The 26016-nt window shown below is 41.8% G+C and overlaps 2 protein-coding genes and 1 pseudogene across 5 annotated transcripts in view; 2 read left to right on the top strand and 1 right to left on the bottom strand.

Moving 5' to 3' along the window:
* LOC133378201 (intermediate filament protein ON3-like) overlaps positions 1-4915 on the bottom strand; it is a 29719-nt gene extending 24804 nt beyond the window's left edge. For all 3 annotated transcript variants that reach the window (XM_061612983.1, XM_061612984.1, XM_061612985.1), the window contains exon 1: positions 4547-4915. In XM_061612983.1, coding sequence (XP_061468967.1) covers positions 4547-4834 — 288 coding nt within the window. In that variant the 5' untranslated portion in view covers positions 4835-4915. The remainder of the gene's footprint in view (positions 1-4546) is intronic.
* A 502-nt stretch (positions 4916-5417) lies between these two features.
* LOC133378200 (keratin, type I cytoskeletal 18-like) lies at positions 5418-25445 on the top strand. 2 transcript variants are annotated; one of them, XM_061612981.1, is made up of 8 exons: positions 5418-5958; positions 13712-13794; positions 18620-18776; positions 19201-19365; positions 19976-20101; positions 22175-22395; positions 23478-23506; positions 25296-25445. In XM_061612981.1, exons 1-8 carry the CDS (start codon positions 5572-5574, stop codon positions 25391-25393), a joined length of 1266 nt encoding a protein of 421 aa, XP_061468965.1. In that variant the 5' UTR covers positions 5418-5571; the 3' UTR covers positions 25394-25445. The 2 variants fall into 2 exon arrangements, with proteins under 2 accessions (XP_061468965.1, XP_061468966.1); XM_061612982.1 differs by lacking the exon at positions 23478-23506 and having other exon boundaries at positions 5421-5958; positions 25296-25414.
* On the top strand, positions 13382-13500 carry LOC133378503 (5S ribosomal RNA; annotated as a pseudogene).
* Positions 25446-26016: the final 571 nt, after the last annotated feature.

Below are 26016 nucleotides of genomic sequence, written 5' to 3'. Positions count from 1 at the left end.
CAGAAGAAGCTTATTCAGATATAAATCAGTCAGAACATTTTTTCTTTGACTGATGAAATTTCTCCCGGGCAGGGAGAAATGTAGAGATCAACCTCAAAAGCCTGTTTTTGTTGGGAGGACTGGATTTCATTAATTTATGAGAAAAGGTCCAGCCAGCAATGCCGGACGGACTTCCGAACAAGCTCTATCTGATTAATGCGACACGTTTATCTTTTCTTCAAAGAGAAAACGGACTAACAGGCAAGCACCCTTCTTTCTATTCTTTTTTTTACTTGGTTTAAATTGTTGCAGCAAAAAGAGATTTGTCAAATGAATCAGCTTTAAAGAACTTCTGGGTGAGCTATAACTCTTCTCTGTTATTCACGAAATTAACAGCTTATCTCTGTTTCTATTGCAAAAAGCTGTCCTGGAAGTGCATTCTAAAGATAAAAACAGAAGAGGGATTTCTATTCCGAGGAGAAAAAAATAAAAAATATGAACTTTGGAACATTATATTGTCTGGGACTATTCTCTTTTTGGTCTATTTTATTTTGACGAATCTGCTTCTTCACGACGCCACTAACTGTTTTGATGCTGGGAACTAAATTTGTTTTGTATTCTTGAACATAGAGAGATAAGGCAGGCTGCTCTGTTTATACTGTGATGTCATCAAGCCTGGAATATTAACCCAATTGTTGCTGAAATAAGAAGTGGTTCTTCTTTATTTTTGTTTTGTTTTGTTTACGTGGTTTTAAAAATGGCAATCAAGAAAGTGGCTGAGAATCTGGAAGTAATTATGTTTCAGAAAATAATGGATGAGATTGAGATAACGAAACAAACCCTGCGACAGGGCAGTAAGGAGCTGAAAATTGAACTGAGCAAAATGACGCAGGAGCTTAAAGAAATAGGGGATCCTGTGAGAGAGGAGAATGAGATCAGAGATGAGAAAAGAAAAAATAAAGAGAAGATACAAGCCCTGGAGATTGGAACAAATGTGGAATTGGAAAAAGATCTGGAGTTTATGGATATTAGAAATAAAATCTACTGTTTGGAATTTAACGTTATCTCTGAAGAAATTAATGAAGATATTAGAGATAAAGTTATCAATGGCTTGGATAATTTTCTGGACTGGAATGACGTGATGGAGCTTGATATAGAGAAAATCTATGGAATTAACTGCAGCCATGTGACAATGGAAAAACTCTCAAGAGATGAGCCAGTGCATTTTGTAAAAAAGAAGAACAGATATATGACTTTACAACAATATTTCAGCAACTTATTCAGAATCGATGGCAAGAAAATATTTGAGATAGAGGAAATTCCCATCAGACTCTTATTATATGACTATGGCTATGACAGCAAGATTATTATGGAATACTGATAATGGAAGATTGGACACTGAAATTACTGGACTTAACAAGACTATTGAAGATGGAAGATGGAGTTAATATGGATAATGGAATAATGGCTATTGAAATTATTGGACCTAACAGATTTTGATGAGATGGATTAATCGATATGTTTATTTGGACTATGGTTATGACAATAAGATGATTATTATTATTATTAACGAGATGGATTAATCGACATGTTTATTTGGAGAAAAATTGATAGATATATTTCTTAAAGAATTGAAACCTCTCTTTGACTTTTTGTGGAAAGAATAAAGTAATGTTTATGAGATTTGATGATTAATTAAGATAACTACTGGAGGAAAGTGATTTTATAATATAATTTAAGAGACAGGATTGTTATATATTGTAGACCTATAACTGATCTGCGACAAATGGGAAGTCAACATTTTATTTTTTTGTTTAATCATTTTTGTTTTGTTTTGTTTTTTGTCTTTGAATGTTTTATGATTTTGTTTTGTTTGTTTTATGAAAATTTGAATAAAAATTATTGTAAAAAAAAGAAAGAAAATTCTTCAGCATTTTATTGAACATTTCTCCTAATAAACACATTTTTGTATGCAGTTTTGACAATTTATCCCAATGTAATGCATTTTGTAAAAATTGCTTAGCTGGAGAACTGCATGGCAAAATTTGAAAGAATGCAAATTTCCAAGGATGGCTGTGTTTCAATTCTCATATTGTTTTCGAAAGAGCAAATTTAATAAATTTGGCTTTAAATGCAAACTGAATTGAGTTTCTCCTCCATCCCTAGTGGGGATGAAAAATCCCGCCCCTTCACTAGTCTTTATCAGTTTTGATTGCGAATATGACAATCATCTGAACATATGTTAGTTCGTTGTTAAAGGAGATTGCATCTGTCTCATTCCCTATATATAGGCAAAGTGCAAAGCTTTCCATGCAGAAAGCCCCATGTCCAGTTCCTGGAATCTCCTATTAAATATATCTGTAAAAGATTTGGGAAAGAGGCTTTGAAGGGTTGTGTCAGTCAAAGAAAACAGTATTGGGCTAGATAGATCATTAATCTGTCTTACAGCCAAACTAGATCCTTGATCATAACTCCCAACTCTTTAAAATTTATTTTAAAACTAATGGTGAGGAGCAGTGATGGCTTTTGGGGGAGCAAACTGGGGCCTCACACTTTGGGCCCTCCAGATCTTGTACTAAATCCTGCCTGCCTCCTTTATAGTTAGTCTGCCTTGCCTTTAACTCAGCAGCAATGCGGCCAAGCAAGTCCCTTCCTATGAAAAATACAGGCAGATCCCCCCACCCTTAAGCCAAGCCTATCCTCATCAGTAGTGGGTATCAGTAGAGAGAACATTCCCACAGCAGCATGTGAGAGAGAAACACAGAGTTTCCCTAGATGAAACATCAATTTACCCCCTCCCCCCATTCTTGATTAAAAAGACAAATTTTGCATACAGTTCTTTTATCGTTATGGTGGATGAAACAATTGTTCACCTAGATGATTTATTTAAGCAAGTGGTGCAGTTTAAGGACAAGTATGGATTCTTTTTGACTAAAACAGGAGATGATGACTTTGAAAAGGGCTGCCAAGATATCTCTTATTTATTTATATATTTATTTAATCTATTAGTCGCCATCTGGCTCTGGGCGACGCACAACATAAAACATACAATTCACATTAAAACCTTAAAATTCCAACAGTAACACTAAAACCTAACCCTTGAGGGCAAACACCAAGCTGCTGGTTGATATCAAGAAGTTTTGTTGTTATATAATATTAAAAAATGCATAGCTTTGGTGGTCTGACAATTTATGCATACGTGTAATTTTAAAGATACCATATTAACCCCAATTTATGTGAAGCACTTTGCATTATTATCACTGTACCTGTAACTCTGCCTAGTGAGAGGTAATTTTCAAAGCTGAACTGGATATTTGTGCTGTTTTATGGGGCAAGAACTCCTGGTTACTGGGTCCTAATAGGATTTGTACTGATTTCAGTTGAACATAACATTGGAAAAGTTTGGATTACTGTGATTTGATTGAGGACTTCGTTTCCAAGAAGGGTCAAAAAGTTCATTCCATTGATTAGGGTACTAGAGAATTGACTCTTAAATGGTTAATTGTGATATTGTTATTTATTAGTGCTGTTGACTATCACCAATTCACCATATGTCCCCCCTACCATGATATCATACAATATCCTTTTTAGGCTTTTTGCTGTTCCTGTTTATGTAAGTGTATCACTATGCAAGTAACTGCTTGTTTCTTCTTGTTGATGACTTGTATTCATGTATTTATAGTGTAGTGTTGATATAACACTCAGTAATATTTTCCACTCCAGTTGTAACAAAAATTGAACACAAGGAATGTATCCCAACACATTTCTCCATACTTCCATTGCAGCTTCATGTATACAATTTAGTGAAAAATTTAAGCCTAGCTTGCTTTCATATCTTTAAACGCCCCCAAAATTAATCTCTTGCCAGGAACTCCCAGAACCCTAAGGGCTTAACTGTGCTCCCTGCAATATCTACAGTGCAATCTTTTTACATATGTACTCAGAAATAACTGTCATTGGTTTCTAGTGGAGCTTACTTTCAGGTACAGATTGCAGCCTTGCCCAGTATAAATTCCTATCATGCTCTTTGGAACTGGGCTTTTTGTCCAGTCCTGCACTTGTTTTGTTTTGTTTTGTTGCTGTGTGCTCTCTCTCTCTCTCATTTTAACTTGTTGCTGCTTGAAATAAGATATTGTATTCCAGTGATTTGTGGCTTTTATAATCACAGAGTTTATAAAATCAAGTCGCATTGATTTTTTTTTTTAAAAGAAGGGTTTAGACGTCTTTTAAATAAATATAAATTAGTTGCTTCTCAATAAACGCACTGGGAATGGACTGGAAACACTCTTTACGTGTTCTGAGTGTCACCTATTGGAAGCGACATAAACAATCGTCAGCATTAACCCATTAAAACTGGGTAGTAATAACAACTTCAACACTTTTCAGTGTTAAAACTGGGCTCTGTCACCGTAAACATAGTGATAGAAGTTGACTCAATTTTTTATAAATGCTACCTTTTCAGTGTGAGCTACACCACTGTGTCTCCTCCCACAGCACCTCTCTCACACACATACCCCCACCCACCCCAGAGACCACGTTCTGTCCCCACGCGCATCCGTGGCTGCACCTTGTCGATGAAGGAGGCGAACTGGTTGTTGAGCCCTTTGATCTGCTCCTTCTCCTCCGTGCGCATCTGGTGCAGCTTCGGGTCAATCTCCAAAGTGGGCAGCGAAGAGAGAAGGAACGCGGGCGAGGCGAAAAGGGGAGAGCCGGAGAGAGCACTGGAGGATCCTCGGAAGAGCCCCGGCTGAAAGCTCCCCGGACTGGCCCGGTAAAAAGAGCTTCGGTTAGGGAGGGAACCGTGGGAGCGGCTGCTGAAGCTCAGGCTCCCTGGGCGATGGTAGCTGCTGCTCATGGTGAACGGGCGAGAGCGCCTGACCTCGAAGGGCAGGCAAGAGAGAGGATACAGGTGCCCAGGGCCCGGCCCGAGCTTAAAACAGGGGAAATTCAGAAGGCCCCGCCCCCCCTCGCCTATCAAGGCACTTTATTGGTATATCGGCTCCCCCGCCCCCCGTTCCCCTTCACTTAACGTGGCGCGCGATGGCATCTTTTGACATTCACTCGCGCTTCCCGTATCCCCCTCGAGGGAGTTACAACCTCATTTGTATAGCCGTGCCCCTACAGCCTCGCTCGTCCAATAGGGATACCACTAAAATCCCCTCAGTGCATAGACTTCTTACACACGAGCGCTGCCCAGTTATTTGCATAGCTCCGTCTCTTTGATCCTTCGCCTCGCTATTCATAGTTAATATTAAGGCGGGGCTTTAGTCTTTCTCATTGTTTGATTTATTTTGGGGGGGGGTAGAAAAGGTGAGATTATTCTGTAGTTCAAGCTGAGCACCTGAAAGGTTTGCCGACTCCTGTTGAGTTTGTGTGAAAGCTGTCATCCCGCATGCAAACAGTGGAGGCTTATGCAAATAAGATTTCTCTTGTATGGGCGGGTTTCTCTCCGCCCATGCATATTATGAGAATTCATGGTCGGTATCCCACCAATGTGTAAGCCAGACTCTTTCCCATTGGCTGGCTGCTACCTGGGCATGAGAATCTTAGTGGATATAACGGGCAGCAGGCACCGACCGAGCCAGGTGGAGAATGTCTTTCTCTTATTCCCGGCCGCGCAGCGGCTCTCTGTCGGCTGGCTCCGTGCGCCTCCTTCCCGGCTCTTCCGCTGGCTCCGTGCGCGGCAGCTCCAGCGGTTCAGACTCTTGGTTCTCCTTGTCTCGGCTGCACGCGGTGCTCCCGGCGGCGCGAGCCAGCGCAGATGTGGCTCCCATCTTGTTGGGCCCGGGCCGGCAGCAGGTGGCGCTGCAGAGCTTGAACGAACGCCTGGCCGGTTACCTGCAGCGGGTGCGTGGGCTGGAGGCGGCCAACCGAGCCCTGGAAGAGGAGATCGCCGCCATCCGAGCTCGCAGGGCTGGGGCAACCGGGCATAAAGACTGGGAAGCCTGCGAGCGGCCCCTGGCCGAGCTGCGCAAGCAGGTGAGGGGCGCAGCAAGTCGGGATGGACAGAGAGCGGGGATGAAAGCGGGGGAATGAAAAACCTGATAGGACAAGGTGGGAAAGGAATGTGGGTGTGACGGGAAGGAAAAGGCTGATGGGCTTAGCAAGAGAGGGTATCAAAATAGAATGAGTGGGCCTGAAAGGCGATGGTCCACCTTCTTCTCCAGGGTTGCATCCTGTACAGATGATCACCTGCAGATCAGTACACACCAGACCCGACTGCCACAAGCAGTTCGTAAAACCCAAACAAAGCTACACCAGCTAAGGCCACAGTTCTGTGCACACCTACTTTGGCACTATGTCCTGTGGGACTCAGTAGAAAACGTGCATGTGCAGAAGCATTTGTAGCATGGGGGTGTACAGGTGTTTGCAGTGCAGATAACTCCAGGTGATTCGGGCAAACAAACTTAGCCACGGCGGTCAAGGGAAATCAGCAGACATGAAAAGTGTGGGCATGGGTGGAAAGGAGCCAGAAACTGGGTGAGTGGAGTCTGTGGTCAAGGGGACACATTACAGATTTTGCATGGATGCATTAGACAAGAGAGGGCTGTGGAAACAGGAACAGGAGGAGAACTGGTGTAACAGGTTTATTTATTTATTTATTGGATTCATTAGTCGCCCATCTGGGAGGATATCCAACCACTCTGGGCGACGTACAATCAGAAGTATAAAATTACAATGAGCAATAGACATAAAGACATTAATACATTAAAATCACCACCAAAATCACCAGGTGCTCTTTAGCTGGACTTTGGCCATTTTCTCTTACTGCTCCATATACAGTACAGTACCTGGAATGGTCTCCCAGAGCACTTGCAGACTGCTCCCTCAATTTCAGTTTGTATTTAAAAACCTGCCTTTATTCCAAAGCTTTTGGAATTTAGGGTTTTTTCCCCTCCCTATAATTTGGATGCCTCAAGGATGTGTATTGGAAATCCTTGCTTTGGCCTCTGTTTGTTTCCCCTCCCTTCCTTGGTTGCCCTCATTTTATTTTATATACACTGCCATGCGCATCTGATGGTGCTATATAAATAAATGATGATAATAATAATAACAATGGAGCCAGTCTCTGCCCTAAACCCATCTGCAATAAGGAGTGCCTGTCTTTCAGGGTTGTTTGAAAAGTGCGCCAGGGTGTTTCAGAGCACTTTATATCCATGGGCTTGTTACCATATAATCCTTAAAAGAACTCTGAAAGATAGATTAAATTGCTAAATACTGTTAGGAGGAGAGGCATTTTGGAGAGAAGTGGATGGTGGTGAAGACAATATTCCTGGTATTAAACAGGTGTGTAGAGGAGAAGAGTGGTACAGACAGGGGAGAGGGCAGAGATGAGGCAAGGGACATCTTGGAAGAAGGACTGTCAAGTAAAGATGAAAACTCTAAGTTGCCCATGTGTTGAAGAAATCAATGTTGTGAAAAATATTTTGCCTACTGGAACCTTGATCTCGTGTGCTTGGGTTGTCTGAGCAACTTTTATTCTCTCGCTTTCCCTGTGTGAAGCAGATGGTGTTGTATTCTGGACTTGTATTGCCACAAGTGTCTTCCTATGAGTTCTACCCACATGGTCCCATTCATGGATGAGTAGAGAGAAGATGTTCCAATGGCAGTAGCCCCAAAGGTGTTATGGGAAAGTGCCTCTGCATAGAGGGAAATAGTTGTCTCAGTGATAGAGCCGAAAGCACAAGGAAGCAGATGTAATTAAATCTTTTTTCTACTTTCCCAGAAAGCATCCAACCCTTTCCAAGTATCTCTGAATCTCTCACACACCCATATAATTTTTTGAGGCTGTTTTCTCTTGACAGCTTTATCAGCAGACTCTGGTAAAAATACCAGTCTATTTCCATCCCCTTCCCTTTCCATCATTAGTTGTCTGAAAATAAACAAATCCTGATGAAAATAAACAAAGAAATTGACTTTCTTTTCTTCCTTGTACAGGGTATTTGCCTGTCCAAACAATGAGCAAGGAGGATCCAGAATGTGTGGCTGCAATATCTTCCTTGGAAAAAGCACATAATCCTCCCTTCTCAAACACCCCCTCCCCCTCCAAATAAAGCACAGCTGTAATGTATTAGTTTCAGGGCCACGACTCCACAGGTTTTCCTGTTGTAAGCTCATATTTGAGTGTAAATAGAAACCCGAGCCTTTGATTTGGTGGGTGTGGTTTACCAGTGTGACCACTTGGTAGAATATACATTTCTGCCTAACTGGTTTTCAGCACATTCTTGTAACACCAAGGTCGAAAGGTGCCAAGATGTGCAGCATCTAACCTGGGCTGACTACATGGTAGTTTCATTCATATGAATTGTTCCAGAGCTGAGTGTTAGCTGGCAGTTTATGAGGCTCTTATAGCTAGTCTGTAAAGGCTATTCTGCACATAAAACACTTGACTGGCTCAAAATGAGTAACAGTTCATGCATTGATTTATTATGTTCTTAGACCACTTTTCAGATATTGGCTTCCAAAGTGGTTCACATCAATTTTAAAAGGAAAAGGAGGACAGGCCTTGTCCTCAGGCTTGCATGTTAAAAAAGACAAGACATACAAGGGATCTAGAAGGAAACAGTAAGCAGAGATGGAGGACCCCTCTAGAAGTTGCTAGACTATAGCTCCCATAATCCCTGATTACTGCCCAAGATGACTATGACTGATGGCATCTAGCAGTGTCTCGATGCCCACAGCTTCCCCACTCATGCAGTAGAGGAAGAAAGTGGTCGTTTTGACATCAGAAATTTGGTAAGCAAGAAGCACTTTGATGGGGAGGTAGAACTAGTTCTTTGCAGCCGCTCCTTCTCCAGATGATGGATGGGACCAGTTTGGTCTTGTCCTTGCCATTATGTTCTTCATGGAAAGTAGGGGGTGCAGCCCCCCCCAGTGTCCCTTGGTTCCCTAGGTGATGGAAGGGGCCAAAGTGTCCCCCCTCAACTCTGCAGTCCAAGGGCAACTCACCTGAACCTTAATAAGTACCTTTAGAAATGGCAGTTTTTATTCCTGTGTGGAAAACGTCACGTACAGCCGTTCCTCATCATCAGCAATGTTGTGTCCATCACAAGTATTTAAATTGTGTCAATTCTGTCATTTTAAAAAGTTACAAAGTATATGTGAAAACAAAGAGTCTTGTAGCACCTCAAAAATGGCCAAATATATTTTGGCATAAACTTTTGTGGACTACATACTATCAGGGTTGTATTCAGCTAAGTTGTACTCAGCCATGTTTATTAACTTCAGTGGGTCTACACTGAGTAGCACTAGCACTGAATACCACCTTTAGTCTTTAAGGTGCCACAAGATTCATTATTGGATTTGCTGCAAGAGACTAACATGGTGACTCCTCCTTTATTTATTTATTATTTCCTGCCTTTCCTCCCAGCAGGAGCCCAGGGTGGCTAAATGTAGTCTTTCAGTTTCTAAACAGTTTATAATTGGCCTATCCAAATACTGAAGAGACTAGAGCCTGTGACCAAAGAACCAGATGATTACTTCAAGTCTATATATAAAATTCCTCTCCTCTGCCAGCAATTTCTGCTTGGCCTTTAGTATAGGACCTGTGGCTGTAATGTTTATGTTATGCTGGCAGGAGTGCAATGAGATTTTCTGAGTCCAGTCTGCTCTGTGGATTAGGATCTTCACTCCACTCACAAAAGGGGAGGCACAAATCTGCATAATATTTGCATACATTTTGTGTTGAATGCAGATTTGTATTCTGTGTTGTGGGGGTGGGCCCAGAAATAAATCAAGAGCTGCTCACAAACAGTCTGATAGACAGAATGTAAACAGGTAAAGCTAATTGTATTTCTATACTAGAAAAGGCTTAACCTGTTGAATTTCTGTGGAGGTTCTTTTGTGTTAAATGCAGGAAGCTTTGTCTTCTCCAGTGCCAACTGCCAACCCTAAATCATGGGAGTAAATCTCACACTTCATGAATTGTAAACCAATTATATTACAGTGGGTCTTTTTTCAAATCATCTTAGGCTGATTAGTGCAAGATGAGACTTGGTGTTTCAAATGGCCAGTGGGGGGTGAGCTGGCTAAAAGAGGTTTAAGATTCACAGTAACCAAAGTTCATATGTCCATGCTTGGATAAATACAAATTGTGATAAAGCAAGCAGTGAATTCTTAAGAGCATTTGTTATTTTTATTTTGTGATAATGACAGCAATGTTATCAGCACGTCATACATCTCTCTCTCATTTGAGCCTTTGACATGAATATATCCACTGTAGTGTTTTATACCAGCAGTAACAACCCACCTCCTAGAATCCCCTTTCCCCCCCTCATTTAATTTCCCTTCCCCCATGTTGTTGCTAAAAGTAACTTAACAGAGCCCCCAAATTACACTTTGCTGGGGTGGGGTGAACACCCAACACACCAAGATAATAACATTGGACTATACTGCAGGCTCGTCATACACTACTCTCTCAGCTGTCTCCCTGCAATATTAGTATTGCAGCACTGTGCTACATTGCAGGGCTATTGTAACCTATGCTTTTTACACACACACACCCTACGATACCAATGATTGGCTTTATTTGCATTAGTAGGGTTTTTTTTAAGTGTTTATATTTTCAGGAATTTTTTTTCATGAAATTAAACTTGTGTTGGAAAGGGCACAAACTCTCACTGCTACTACTTTTTGTTTTTTGGTGGACATGACCAGTCCAGTCACAGCTGAACTAAAGTCTTGGATTTCTCAGGTTTTCCCCCTGGTCATCAATTATTTCCCTATGACGGAAGATGGGAAACGTTTTTAAATGAGAAGTACCTTCAAAACTAATCAAGCAGTCCCTTCTCCATTGTCTGAGCCTAGAGAAAAATGACAGTTACACGTGAACCAAGGAAGACCAAAACACAGCTTCAAAATGAGTTGATGTAACTCTTTGCTTTTGTGTGTGTGTGTAACCTTATGTTTCTAAAGCAATCATCAGTCTCAGGTCTAACTTCACCCATTGGCTAACAACACTGCAAGGTGGGAGCAGGCTGGCTTGCATCTAACAAAGCAATTGCTTCAAAGTGCACCTGCACATTTTGCTTCATAACTTTTCTTCTAGGAGGGCCAGAGCCCTCACAGTGAAAACTCAGAGTCTGAACCCTCTGTAGGCCCTTGGGACTTGTACAGCTGTCCTTTGAACTAGTTACTTTCCAGACCAGTATGCTTGGCCTGAGATTTGTTCAGAGCTCCTTCTTCCATTACTATCTCTTTTGCCTCGGTTCCCAACCTCCTTTGTCCTTGTCCTCAAGTGTCTCCCCATCTTCCTCAGATTCCTGTTTTTCATTCATTGATTACTCTTCACCCTTCCATTCTCCATGTTTCCCATATTACTTAGCTTCTCCCCCTAGTAAAACCTCTTCCTAATCTTCAGCTTGTTATACAAAATTCCTCCTGTTCAAGGAGTTGTGTAAGGTTCAGTCCCAGCCAAATGAATACCTTTCCCTTCCCTCATAGAAATAGGATTGTAGACATTGATAGCTTTGTTGCCTGTGTACTTGGAATGGTGGCAACTTTGTTTTCCATCCTACCAGAGTAGCCAATCATTGTCAGAGGCTTAACTGTCCCAAATAAAATTTAATATAAGTCACTCCTTTTTAGTTTAGCCACCTGGAACACCATGTTTGACTTAGAACCATATGGAACATGATCCAGCTGGGATAGCCTGTAGGAAAAAAAGCTTATTGGTGTAACATTTGAAAGAGAAGGAACACTGACTTGAATGCTCAAAATAATTCAGATTCTCATTACCAGCAAGTTATTCATCAACCCAAAGGAGTCCCATAAACCGCCCATTCTGAGCCAAACATTATAGCCCTCAGTTCCTAGATTTTATTTTGTATAACCAAATGCAGTGGTTCAAAGAACCCACCAGCCATACAGATCAAAACAAATATGTTCATTTGTTTTGCAAATACTTTAGATTATTCAAGCTGCAACTCACTGTTAGCTTCAAAGGTTCCTCTAGTTTTCAACAGGAGCAGAGAATATGTGATGATGCAGGTAACAGGATAGTATGTATAAGGACAAAGTCATGGCAGTCAGTTTAAATCAAGATATATTTGTATACACCAAACCAGAAACCTGCTGGAATTCAAAAGTTGCTGGAAGTTCTTCTGTCACTATTATAATCATATACAGGTACCCATTTACCTGAAAGTAAGACTAGTTGAACTCAGTGGGACTTGCTTATGAGTAGATGTGTAGGATTGTACTGTCAGGCACTAATAGCCACGGTTTCTTCCTTTTGTACTCCTAGAGGAATGGTACCACCAGGGTTGGACTTTGGGGCAGAGGTCCAGGGCTCCACTCAGAAGAATGAACAGGAGGGGCCCTAAATGCAACAGGGCAGGCCTGGCTTACTATAATTATGGACTAGTTGAAGTTATACACATTACCATCTAAAGAGCACTTCCCCCGTCCTGGTCCCTGGTAAGACCATTAAGGAAATCCAGAGGCTAATATTACCTAAATGCACCACTGTCTTAGAAGCAACTGCCTGCCTTCTTTTGGAGAACAATATTGGACTAGAGACTTTTGATCTGATTCTAGTGCTGTAATTTATTAGTTAGTTATGAATTTAATTTATATCTCATCCATTTTATTTGTGTTTAATGTTTAATTACATATTTAAAAAACACTATCCCCACTCCCTTGCAGAATGTTATAATAAAATTAAAGTTTCTAATAGTCTAGTTAGTCATATAAATGACTGCTGAGATAAGAAAAATTTGCAGTGTTTTCTTAAGACTTGAAAGTTAAGGCTTAAAGAAATCTGTTTTAGCAGGGAACTGGGGCCACCAGAGAGAAGGCTCCATTCCAGATCCTGACAGATTTTGTAAGACAAATAATTGCAAATTTGGTAAGAGTATATGGGGACTTTGTCAGAATTGTTCTGCCACACAATTGACAAATTTAAGAGAAGTGTCACTAGCTTCTGAATTAAAGAATACATGATTGGCAAATGAGGCCTTGTTGGTGGTACTGCCACCAGTGGCTGCACGGTTGGTGTTGACCCTTGACAGAACCTTTTCAGTGGTGGCTCTCCAGTTTTGGAATGCCCTCCCCAATGAGATACACTTGTCTCCTTCATTACTGACTTTCAGGAGAAATTTTAAAACATTCCTGACCACCTAGGCATTTGATGGCTGAAGAAGACTGTTCCTAGCACCAAGTGATCACTGGATGAAAGAATGTTTAAATCTGTAACTGTTTTAGATTGTTTTTATATGTATTTTCTTTGTGTTGTTGTTGTTGTTAAAATGTTGTGTTGATGTTTGCACCACCCTGGACTCCTTTGGGAGTAAGGGTGGGATATAAGTTAAATTATTATTATTATTCTGCCCAGGATGTACTGAGTAAGAGTTCTTTAAAGTGCCAATCCTAAGGAATATATTTGGGAGTAAGCCTATTTAATGCCTATGGCCACACTACCCTGAACACACCCAATCGCATCTGATCTCAGAACCTAAGCAGGGTCAGGCCTGGTTAGTATTTGGATGGGAGACCACCTGGGAATACCGGATGCCATAGGCTTAGAGGAAGGCAATGGTAAACTACCTCTGAATACCTCTTACCATGGAAATCCTATGAATATATCCAAAAAAAGATTCATAGGGTTGCCATAAGTCATAATCAACTTGAAGGCATATAACAACAACAAAGCCTATTTAAACATAATGGGATTTTTGTATAGGATTGTGCTGTATATGCATTATTGATATATAGCTGCCCCTTTCCATGACAGGTGGAAGATCTCAATTTGGAGAACATCAGGCTGCTTCTACAAATCGATAATGCCAGACTGGCAGCTGATGACTTCAAGCATAAGTAAGTTTAGCTTGCAACCCTTTATGGAAACTGTGCCATAAAAGTGTGCATGTGGAGGGAGTATATAATTCTGTTCCAGAAACCTAATCGTGAGGGGAAATCAAAAGGAAGTCTTTGGGTGTGTGTATGTGGAATTTCCTATTCCATAACTCAAAGAAGACTCAAAAACAAAAATCAGGATCCCTTTAAATGGTTCTTTTTTCACAGGTTCAAAGTGACACATTCTCACTTCCTGCTTAATTAATTTAACAGTAATCGGTGCTAACTGGCTATCACACTTTTAACATATGTTACTTTTTGTGGAGGAATTTTACTAGCTCACTTCCTGAAGTTGTATACTGAAATGAATATTTGGCATAGAACTGAAAATTTCAGCACTGGCTGCTTCACTCAGTGTTTCGAGTCCCTGTGATTGCATTGCCTGTAAAAGATGTCTGTGTCATGACGATGAAGTCTCTGTGCCATCCATGGCTAACTGCCTGTTCCTCATGATCACCATTCATGACCTTCTACCCTAATACCCTTACTGCACCTCACTTACCCATTTCTCTTTCTGCAACTATACTGCTCTTCACAAAAAGTTCTGTACATCCAAGCATATGTGGGTTGGGGAGGGGAATGTATATTTTCCTCTGAGTCCTGATTACGAGTAACCCTGGTTTAAATGTTTAAAAATCACAAACTTGCATGCTCACTAAATAGATTTTAGCTGAACAACAATTTTCACAGTGTAGGAGAAATTCAGGCAGATTATACGTTCAACATCTGGGCTCTGAAATGGGGAAGATTCAATGTCAGAGATGTTGCCACAAAAATAAACAGTTTATTCAGCATTCTGACATGTTGTCATTTCATTAGCTGAAATGTTTAATAGATGTCAAGATTTGGCATAGAAAATAATTAGTAATTTATAGTCTAGTTTCTGAATATAATGCATTAAAGATGCACAAATACCTTCTCAATTCTGCACCAAGGGAAATTGAATTCTTTGACTTTTGTAAACATTGTAGATTTGCATATTTTTGAAAGATGCATATCTCTCATTGAACCCCTGGCCACTGGATCTCAGTCCGTGTCTAATTTACGAGATTACACCGGCTATCTAGAGATGTAGAACTGAGATTCTTAGGCTGCTCAAATCTGTAGCAAATATCCAATTCTATATTTGCATGGTGTGAGTACAGAAACACAACACACTCTTATTCATTCTTATGACAGTACCCTGGGATAGTCAACTGACGTTTTACGCTATGAAAATGGAGCAAATGGAACCCCCACTGCAATGTGCAGGTTTGGGGCCAGTGATATATATCAGTTCTGAAGTTAAAGCCCCCTACCCCTACACCAGAGTCCTGAATGATCTGGAACTGAACAAACACACACACATACTCTTTCTGCAAGTAAAATCCTGCTTCAAGGGCAATGACTTGATTAAAGTCATATGTAGTTTGGACCTGAGAGAGGCTGACTATTCCCCCCCAAGGCTATTCAGTGAGTCTGTGGCTGACATAGAGTTTGAAGACAAAGTGGTCCAAGCCTAACCCTTTAATGCAGTGGATTACAGCAGATGCTCTAGGACAGCCTTTCCAACCAGTGTGCCTCCAGATGTTGTTGGACCACAATTCCCATCTTTCCTGACCATTGGCAATGCTGGCTGAGGCTGATGGGAGTTGTGGTCCAACAACATCTGGAGGTACACTGGTTGGGAATGGCTGCTCTATGAAGTTGAAGTGGTGAGCTTGACATTAACTATTCTAGGTCACTGAGGTTGTTTTGTTGTTTTTCATGTTTTGATTTTGTGCAATGGTTGTTTTATCTGTCATCTTCTTCAATCGGTGACATCTACTGAAGTTGGAGTGTATGCTACCTGTTTCTGATGTCTATATGTACATTATTATTAAAACCAATAAAAATTCTTCACAAAAAAAGATATTCACTATGCTAACCAAACTCACATTTTAATAAAGTAATCTTGTGGACAAATGCTTAAATTCAGGGACTGAAAATGAAGAAACGACTAATCGAAATGGAACAGAATGGAAACCACTATTATTCCCTGATCTAATTAAAAAACAGTAACCCTGGCCTCTTCTCATTTCCGATATTTGTTGGCCTAAATGTCTCTCAGGCATTGATCCTCACTTTATTCTAGTATGAATTCCCTTCCGCATCTCAATCCTAGTTCTCACTGAGGAAGTAAACTCTCAAGTGTACCTTTTCAGATGGCAGGTAAAGACTCAGCAATTGAATGGTCCTCCATGCAAAATTCTCTCATGCAGAAAACTGTGGAGGAATGTTTTTATATAGAAAGAAGAGCTTTCAATCATGTGAACTCTTACTTGCAGTCTGAAGTTGTACAACCCAGCCACGTCAGTGAGAAATGGGGTATGATTTTCCGATATGAACATCTTTGTATCATGTACTAAAATAATAACAGAAGGTTCTGCTTCGAATTCCTTTGCTTCAGGTAGAGGTCAAACTCATATCTGTTAGTGGCAAGGCCTTCCCTGTGGAACATCCTCTAGATAGATACTCACTGTTGGAGCCTTTAAAGAAAACATTGATTTCCTACCATGCTTTGGGGAACTATTGAAAAGCTTTTGTTCTTATCGTGTGATTGGCTTTTTATCATGAAAACTGCTTTGAGCTTTTGGAGCTGAATGATGGGGCAGGAATTTAAAATTATGTTTTTTCAAAAATATACATTTGAGCCTTTGGAAGCCACAATCAATAAAAGTTCAGAGAGCCACTTCTACATTTTTAAAAAAGACAAGCATCTAATTCTACACGCATGCGCTTGTCATGCTTAAGCTGCAATCCTAAACATAGTTACTAGGGAGTAAGCCCTACTGAACAGAGTGGGACTTATTACTGCCAAGTAGCTATGCACAGGATTGTCCTGTTCATGAATGTCACTGTCTCTGTGTGTATCTATATAATATTAATATAACATTTAATTGTCAATGGGCTCCCTGTGGGAGGAAGGGCAGGATATACATTATTGTTGTTGTTGATATTGTTAATGTTAATTAATAACAACAACAATAATAAACTATAGTTAGAAAAACAATGACCAGAAGAGAGAGCAAAGAAATGCTAGCCATATTCACACAATCATAGAAAAATAAAGCAACTTTTAAGGGCTAGATACATCCCAACCGCCATAAAAAGCAGAGGCAAAAATATTAAAATATTTATTAAGCTTATATGTTATGTTATGTTACGGTTTATTTCTATGCTTCCTTTTGGCCAAAAAGGTACTCAAGACAGCTCACAAAAATTAAACACAAATACAAAATACACATCAGAAAAGAACAATACAGTTTACAAAAATGTAAATCCCGCCCTCACTCCCAGAAGGAGCCCAGAGTGGCAAACAACATGCTAAAAACATTCTAAAACATCTTAAAAACAGACTTTAAAATATATTAAAAGAAAACATCTTTTTAAAAAGCTTTAAAAACATCTTAAAAAGTAATTCCAAAACAGAAGCAGACTGGGATAAGGTCTCTACTTACAAGGCTTGTTGAAAGAGGAAGGTCTTTAGTAGGTGCCAAAAAGTTAACAGACATGGGGCCTGTAATATTTAAGGGGAGGGAATTCTAAAGGGTAGGTGCCGCCGCACTAAAGGTCCATTTCCTATGTTGTGAAGAATGGACCTCCTAGTAAGATGGTATCTGCAGAAGGCCCTCACCTGCAGAGTGCAGTGATTGACTTGGTATATATGGGGTAAGATGATCTTTCAGGTATCCTGGTCTCAAGCTGTATAGGGCTTTATACACCGAAACCAGAATCTTGAACGTGGCCCACAGGGCCGGTTCTAAAGGGCGGCCAGGTGGGGCACTGGCCTGGCAGCCCCTGGAGCTACAGGGAGCCCCTCAGCTGCCCCTCCACTCCCCTTCCACGATCTGCGCCCCCCCCAGCTACCTGTCTGCTGTCTTTTACCATTGCCCTTAACGAAGATGGCGGCTGTGGTTTCCCTAAGGTACTGAAGCCTCTGTCGCCATCTTAGCTGATGGCAGAAATGTGCAAGCATAGCATGCACGCGTGCCATCAACAAAGATGGTGGTGGAGGCGTCATCCCCTTAGGGACAGGAGACAGATAGGTGGGGGCGTGGGGGGTTGGTTGTGTGCGTGTGTGTGCCACCCCGGGGCCCAGGGAAGCTGATGCCCAAGGGCCCCGGCATGCCTGGAGCCGTCCCTGGTGGCCCAGTAGCTAATGGGCAGCCAGTGCAATTCTTTCATTAGCCAGTGAACAGTCGCGCCACCACATTTTGCACCAACTGCAGCTTTGGGACCAACCTCAAGGGCAGCTCCACATACAGTGCATTACAGTAATCCAGCCTGGAGGTTACCAGTGCATGGACAACAGTGGTCAGGCTATCCCAGGCCATAAACAGCTGCAGCGGTCTTACCAGCCGAAGCTGGTAAAAGGCACTTCTAGCCACTGAGGTCACCTGGGCCTCTAGTGAGAAAGATTAATCCAGCAGCACCTCCAGACTACAAACCTGCTCTTTCAGAGGGAATATGACCCCATCCAAAGCAGGCAACTGACCAATTATCTGAACCTGGGAACCACCAACCCACAGCTCTTCTGTCTTGCTAGGATACAGACTCATTTTATCCTATCTAATATCAATAGTTAAACAGCGTTTTTTAAAATATGATTATGATTTTTAAAAAGGCCTGGGAGAACATCTTTTGAATGTGCACCTGAGTACAAATAGTAAAGTGAGGATCAGCACTTCTTTTCAGGCACTTGGGTTTTGGCATTGCAACTTGCTTTCTTTTCTTTCTTTCTTGTCTTGTCCTTTCTTTTTTCCAGGCTGGATGCAGAGCAGGCTGTGTGTGACAGTGTGCAGAAGGACACACAAGGCTTGCGCAAAATGATTGATGACACCAACTTCTTGCGCTTGAAGCTGGAAGGGGACCTGGAGTCCCTCCGAGAGGAACTAGCCCACTTACGCAAAAGCCACAACGAGGTAACAGGCAGAGTAAGGGGTATAAGCAGTGCTGGGAACATCCAAATCTGAGCATTCCCCACTGCCCATATCTACATTGGCATTGTACACCCACATGAATCTGTTTCCTACAGTGTGCTTCAGAACCTTGGATGCTGTCTTTAGGAAGCAGTTCTCTAGTCTGCATGGGGTCAGGTTCTGGGAGAAATGTGTGGTCATGCTGGGCAGTGTTGTTTGAGAAGCTTATAGTCTAAAAAATCTGAGAACAGAGGAAGGGGAGGCAGTGGTAAACCAATGTGGAAAAATATAAGAGTGTGCATTTATTTCAGTTACATATACCTCAGGCTTTCTTATGGGGACTAAGATATGGTGCCAAAGGCTTCACGGAAAGCCATCTTAATTTTTGCAACCTGACAGGCATTCTCCCCTTTACCGCTGCCTGCAGGAGGTAGAGGCTCTCAATGGTCTGATTGCCAAATCTGACATCAGAGTGCAGGTGGATAATCCACAGAAGCATGACCTGAGTGAGAGCATCGCTGAGATCCGCAACCAGTATGAGAGAGTGGCTCAGCAGAACCGTGCGGATGCTGAGGACTGGTACAAAGCCAAGGTGAGGAAAAGAGGGAACCGGGAGAAGGGCAGGGGTAGGGGCTGAGTAGGAGCAGGGGGGAAATTCAATTTAGTTTGCATTTAAAGGTGAATCTACCTAATTCACACTTTCTGAAACAATATGAGAACAAAAGTACAGCCGTCCTTTGAAATTCTCACTCCCCTGAATTTTGTAATGCAGTTGCCAGTAGTGTGCACAAAAATGCATCTATTAGAGTAAAGTGTGCCTACAAATGCATATATTAGTGAAAATTATGCAAATGCATATATTAGTGAAAATTATGCAAATGCATATATTAGTGAAAATTATGCAAACGCATTCTGTTCAGAGAAATTGCTTTGCAAAAATATATATATTTGGCGAAATTGCATACAAACATGTTTATTGGGAGAATTTTGCACTAAAATACTGATGAATTTTCATGAGGGCTTTTTTAAAAATAAAATGATTGCAAGCTGATGTGCACATGTGGACAACTGAATTTAAGATTATAAAATAGAAATTGAAAGAAACTGAAAAGGCCAGATCTGTCAATTCCTAGGACACAGCATGGATCTCTTTCCCCACCCTCTAACTTTCTCCCCCATGCTGCCATCCTTCCCCTTTGCAGTTTGACTCCCTGTCTGAAGAAACAGATGTGAACACCCAAGCACTGGAAGAAGCCAAAAGTGAACTGATGGAGCTCCGTCGGCAGTTGCAAGGTCTGGAGATTGAACGCCAGACTCTGCAGAAAATGGTAAGAAGAGGGGTGCTTCCTTTCCTTCCCAATTCCCAGTATAGCCGGTAGGCACCACTTTGGGGCAGCTCTTCTGAGCTGTGAAGAGCTTTATTCTCCTGTAATGCTAATAACACAAGGCAAATTAAAAGCACGGTGTAACAGGGCAGGGATGAAGTATCACCACTTTTTTCATAGCAGGAATGATGGTGACAGCCAACTGCAATGCCAAAATTTATTTATTACAAGTATATCCCACCTTGAGGGACTCAAGGTGGTGTCCATGGTTGTCTCCGTCCTCATTTTTATCCTGGCAACAACCCTGTGAAGTAGGTTTGGCTGAGAGACAGTGACTGGCCCAAGGTCATCCAGTGAGCTTTGTGGCTGAGTGGGGATTTGAACCCTGGTCTCCCAGGTCCTCCTCCAGCATTCTAACCGCTACACTACTCTGGTTCTGTATATATACAGTTTGCTCAAGAAAGACATCCAAATAAGCAGAAAAAGAGTGTCATGCATTCATGGGCCAGGGTTAAACTGCCACTTTTAGTTGACCCCCCCCCATCTCTTTGTTATTATCAAAGTGCCACAAAAAATAGCAAGCAGATTTTTTAGTGTACCTGAACTCTTTATCAGGCTGAGGGAGCTGGCTTAGTAGTGAAACTATAATGTCTGCATTGGTTAATTTTTTTTTTTAATGTATAGCTTTTGAAGGGATGTTGCTAACGGGGTTGTTAGGAAGAGCACCTACTCTTGTATTTAGTAGAATAAGATGCACCTAGAGCTGGCTGAAGACATTTTGCTGTCTGACACGAAGGATGAGATAGTGCCCCCCCATTCCACATGCAGCAGCTGACCAGACTTCAGCACTGGCAATGGGGTCACGGTCCTTCAGCACCTCCCACTGCACTCCACATCCACTCCCTGGGATGGCCTTCCCACTCTGCATAATAGTTGGACCAGCTCTGATTTTCTCCCAGCACCTGTTGGGGTCCAGGAGTGACAGACACTACTTTAAGAAGGACCCTACACTTTTGGTCCTTGTTGCTGCTATGAATGAATGAATCTTTCATTCCTGGATGCAGCTTTCTCACCTCTGCATGACGAGTGGCACCATGCCACTCTTCAGCTACATAACTATTAGAGTAAGTGTGGAGAACTTTTGCCCTCCAGATATTATTGAACTACAACACCCATCAGCCCTAGCAAGCATCGCCAATGGCCAGAGATGGTGGAAACTAGTTCAGCAACATCTGGAGGGCCAAAGATCCCCTACATCTCTATTACAGGAACACTAGCCTCCTTTCCATCTGATTGTCCTGTCAAATGTCATTAGTTTTGGCTCTGCTGTTTTAATATGATTTAAACGTAAAGGTGCGGTAGAGAAAAAAAGAAACACTTTTTCACGATGGCAAAAAGCTGCACAAGAGATGGCTTGGATCCCAAGACAGACTTAAATTTACACAAGAGGCTTGTGCTAGCCCTGTGGACCGTTTTGTCTTTTGTTTTTCTTTGCACAATTGGCCCCTCCCTCTACAAATAAAACTATTTTTAAAACTCTGCTCAGTTTTAAAAGCAGTTTTGTGTGAGACAATATACATGGGGTTTGGGGGGTACTGTTCAAGAAAGAAGAGATCTAAAACCCATTTAACTAAGGGAGCTGGGTTTTTAGGAATTTGGAGGGGTCTTGGCCAATATTCACTTTTTTGATGTTGCTATATCATCATCATCTATTACCTGCCCTTCACCCAAAGGTCCCAGGGTGGGTTACAACAACGTTAAAATAGGACATTAAAAACAATTTAAAGACAACCTAAAATCCCCAAACAAGGTGGATCCTAAAAATACATGCCTAAATATATAAAAATACATGCCTAACGCTCTATAAAAACGCACCCAGCTTCAGTGTGTGGCTTCTAACATTCTGTGTGATCCCCCCTTCTTCCTCTATGAACGAAAGTCCTTTTTATATTGAAAACATAGGGGGAGGATCTGCCACCCTGCTCTCTACACAGGTGGGGGAGAAGTTGCTTTGCCATGTAAGTCAGGGCATCATATTCTGTTCACTGTATAAACACAAACCATTCTGTGATGCAGATAGACACGCTGGAGAACACCTTGAAGAACACAGGAGACCACTATCACAGTAACATGGCTGATCTCAACCATGTCATCACCAAGCTGCAAGATGATCTGGCATCCTGCCGCACTGACTTGGAGAGGCAGGCCAGAGAGTATGAGGCCCTGCTAGACCTCAAGACCAGGCTCGAGAATGAGATTGAACACTACCGTAGCTTGATCAATGGGGCAACAGATAGGTAAGAAAAGGTCGTGGCTCCCTCTCAGAGCAAGGATTTCTGCTTGGACAATGAGACTTCTTCCTCTCTTCCCCCCATGCACCCCCTAATCTGTTCTGGAGTCTCCTCCAATCTTCTAGCACAGTTTTGGAAACACTGTGAAGAGTGGGGCAGGGGGAAGTCCCATTGCACAAGCAGAAATCCTTCTGCTGATGGGACACTTACTGAGTACTCTACTGGATACAAACCAATGTCTCCACAGTCCTACATCTGCTAGTTTACCAGGCACTCTATTCAGTCAAAATTCTAAGTTTTATTTATCAGTAGGACAGAACTATTCTATTACTACATGTATCTGGAAATATCTAACTTCTTTCCTAATAACAAAAATGCACCCATGTGTCATTTTAACGTCTGTGCGTGTCTATAGGAGCTACCTGCACACTGGGCACAGCATAGTGTTAGGAGGTTTATTGTGCTATCCTTTTTCCTTTAGTCATTTGTGTGTTGCTGTTCTTCCCTAGGTCAGAGTATACAGAACAGTGCAAGATTTGATATATCTGTATCATATGCAAGACTCGAACACACAACCTGCTGCAATAAGTACATGACTGAGCTAGCTGTCTTTGAGCTGACATTCCTCAGGGTTAGAGCAGGCAACTCAACTTTTATCATGAATGGTGAGAGGCCATCAATTAGGATAAGAGGTTTTGAGATATAGACCCTGGGAAAGGATCTTGCATCATTCAGAACAGCAAAAAGAAAAAAACAACTGGTGCTAGTTTTCTACTATAGCAGTCTGATGGGAAAAGCTCATGTCTAGTGAAATTTTTGTCTCAAACCATTATAGAAGATGCAGGAGCACTCCCAGGATCTAATCTCTTTTGTCAAGCTAGGAGTGATGAAGGGTTATAATTGTTTCTTTAAGCCCCTTGAGAAACACACTGACTTTAAGGCAGTAGATGGGAACTATGGCTGTATGAGCTAACACAATGAGTTCTGCGACATAGGTGTGTAAGCAAATCTGTAGCAGGAAGCACCCATGGCAAACAAATTGTCCTAGGACAAAGCACACAAACAGCTGCCGCATTTTGTATTTTCAGAGAGGAGTTGCTGAGGACAGGCAAAGCAGGTAAGTAACTCTCTGTGATGTAGCAGTAGAGAGACATTAGCTAGTGCAGTGCTACCTGCTTCTGCATTTCTATGTCTGCCTGAAAGCTGCTTTCCAGTCTCCCAGCTCCTAATTGAAAGATTTGCCCAGGCTCTGTTGCTGCTTTTCTACCAACAGGCTTCATCTGGATATGGCTTGATTTGAAGAACACTAAATTGAGTAATTATTCAACATCCACAGGGGCTCCAAGCACATGTTGTCCTAGGCCAGGTGGCTGCACTCCAATATCTTCAGGAAGTCGGTGTTATGCATCAAAGGATGATGGATACAAACAAAGCTTTAATAGAATAAGTTAGGGCTGGACTGCAAGGATGTGCGTTTTTTCATTGCTAAACAGCAGCTGTAGCCTCAATTGGAGGCTGCATCTAGCAGTGTAACGACAGCAAGTCTTTTAAGACTTTTTTTTAAAGCAAGTTTGAGATTACTTATAAAATAGCAAAATGTGCGTTACCATCTTTCTTCCAGGTACTCAAAGGCAGTGTACATAGGATTTGCAGGTGGCTATTGAGGCACTGACCAGATCTAGACCTACCTAGTTTCAAAACTCCTGGTTCACTGTCCCCCAGCCCACAACCCCAAGAATAAGATTTTCTCTGAATAGTTGGAGCACCCCTCAGCTATTGCCAGTGCTATTGGGGGGGGGGGCACATGATGAGAGCTCCCCTTCTTCATGCAGATAGATAGGAGGAAGGGTAAACATTTGAGAGTGGGGGGAAAGCAGCGCATATCTACCCGTCTTAGACTCTGTGAGAATAGGCAGGTAGTTTGTTTTGCACTTAAGACTCAAGACCTCTGCTCCACCTGACTATTCCAGCCATCCCTTCCTTTTCCCCCTGCCATCAAATCCTAACTGTGTGTGGACAGAGCTATGCACTGCCTGTAGTTCTGATTCTTTAGAGGACCCTCTTATACAAATGCAACTATTAAAGCTGTAATTTGAAGGGGAGGATCAACACAGGAGGAAAGTTTTTATTTAGCTAATATACTGCTCTTCAGGTAATATGCTGACCAAAACAGTTTACAGGAGCAGGTAAACACATTTGAGAACAAATTAAAACCACTTCACAGTCAAATACATAGAGTACAAAGTGCAATCAAGATCAATCAACCAAAAGGCTGGGAGAAAAAAAATAACTGGCAGCAAGTTTTAAGAGTCTGTTTAGATCTTATTGGGGGAATTCCATAAGGGAGGGCTGTACTGAGAACACATCTATCTACTCTAGGCAAATATGGAATTAGCAAAGTGGCATCCCCACCAGAGCTCAATGTCTGTCCAGGTACCTATGGGAGAAAGTGTTCTACTAGATACTCAGATCCTGAGCCATAGAGGGAGGCTTTCTATGAATACAGGCACTTTGAATTTGGCCTGGTATCATATTAGGTAGCCAGCGTAGGTCCTTCAGAACAAATGCAGTATGTGCCTGGCAGGTTGTCCCATTTTAACAGCCTAATGCAGCCCTCTTTAAAAAAAGACATGAGTGTTCCCCTCCCCCCCCATGGGGTAAATGCAGATGGTGAGCAATTCTCAACTGGAGAACTGAAGGTAGTTGTATGTAAGCATACTTAATAATGCAAATCTAAAAACAAATACCCATAAAACATGATTTTGCAAATTGTGGGCATTTTTGGTTTGAGCCTGCTGGAAATATGAATGGCTCCTGCTTCCTCCTGCTTCCTCCTGCTTTGACATCTGATTTAGTCCAACCTAGGCTTTTCTCTCTAACGAATTACATTTATCCTTCTCTTGCAGACACCAGGCGACAGACAATTAAGAAGGTGGTGGTCACCACACAAGAAATTGTGGATGGGCGAGTGGTGGTACAGAGATCTGAGGAAGTGATTCGGTAACTTCTCTAGTGTGTTTTGCTAATCCCTGTATCAATTTCTTTTACTGCTGAATAAAAGAACGTTTAGCAACTGTAGATATACTGTCATGACATTTGCTTGCATAGCTTACTGTGATTAGCCAGAATCAATATTAAAAAGGCAACCCTGAATACAGAGGTAGAGGCTTACATAAACTGGATCTATAGCACTGGAATGATGAAGTGCTGCTGACTCTCGTCTCCCATGAACATATGACTATGGCTCCATATAGCAGCAATGAAGAAAAGGCAACTGCACCTTTACTAAATTCCCAAAGACAAAGCAGAAGACAGCGATTTAATACTTCTCTTCAGATATGAACTGTCGCTTTCCCCCTATATTGGAGCATCTGTGTTAACCATCAGAATAATCTAACACAATGGTAGTCTTATCTAATTCATACATCACACCCGTGGTGATTTAACTGCTTGGACCTCAGCAACAGAGACCTGCTACAAGACCTACTAATCAGGATGGGACAGAGTCCTCAGAGATCACAATTCTTGCACCTATAACCTTTCCTAGGAGTATAGCACTAGCAGTGTACAGCATCAGTGGAGTTCTCCACTAGGAGTATTGCCAGAGAATCGTTGTAGATAATTGCA

This window comes from Rhineura floridana, chromosome 2 (genome assembly GCF_030035675.1).
Source record: "Rhineura floridana isolate rRhiFlo1 chromosome 2, rRhiFlo1.hap2, whole genome shotgun sequence".
NCBI lineage: Eukaryota > Metazoa > Chordata > Lepidosauria > Squamata > Rhineuridae > Rhineura > Rhineura floridana.
The sequence above is the reverse complement of the archived record's forward strand: the minus strand, read 5'-3'. Positions and strand labels throughout refer to the sequence as shown.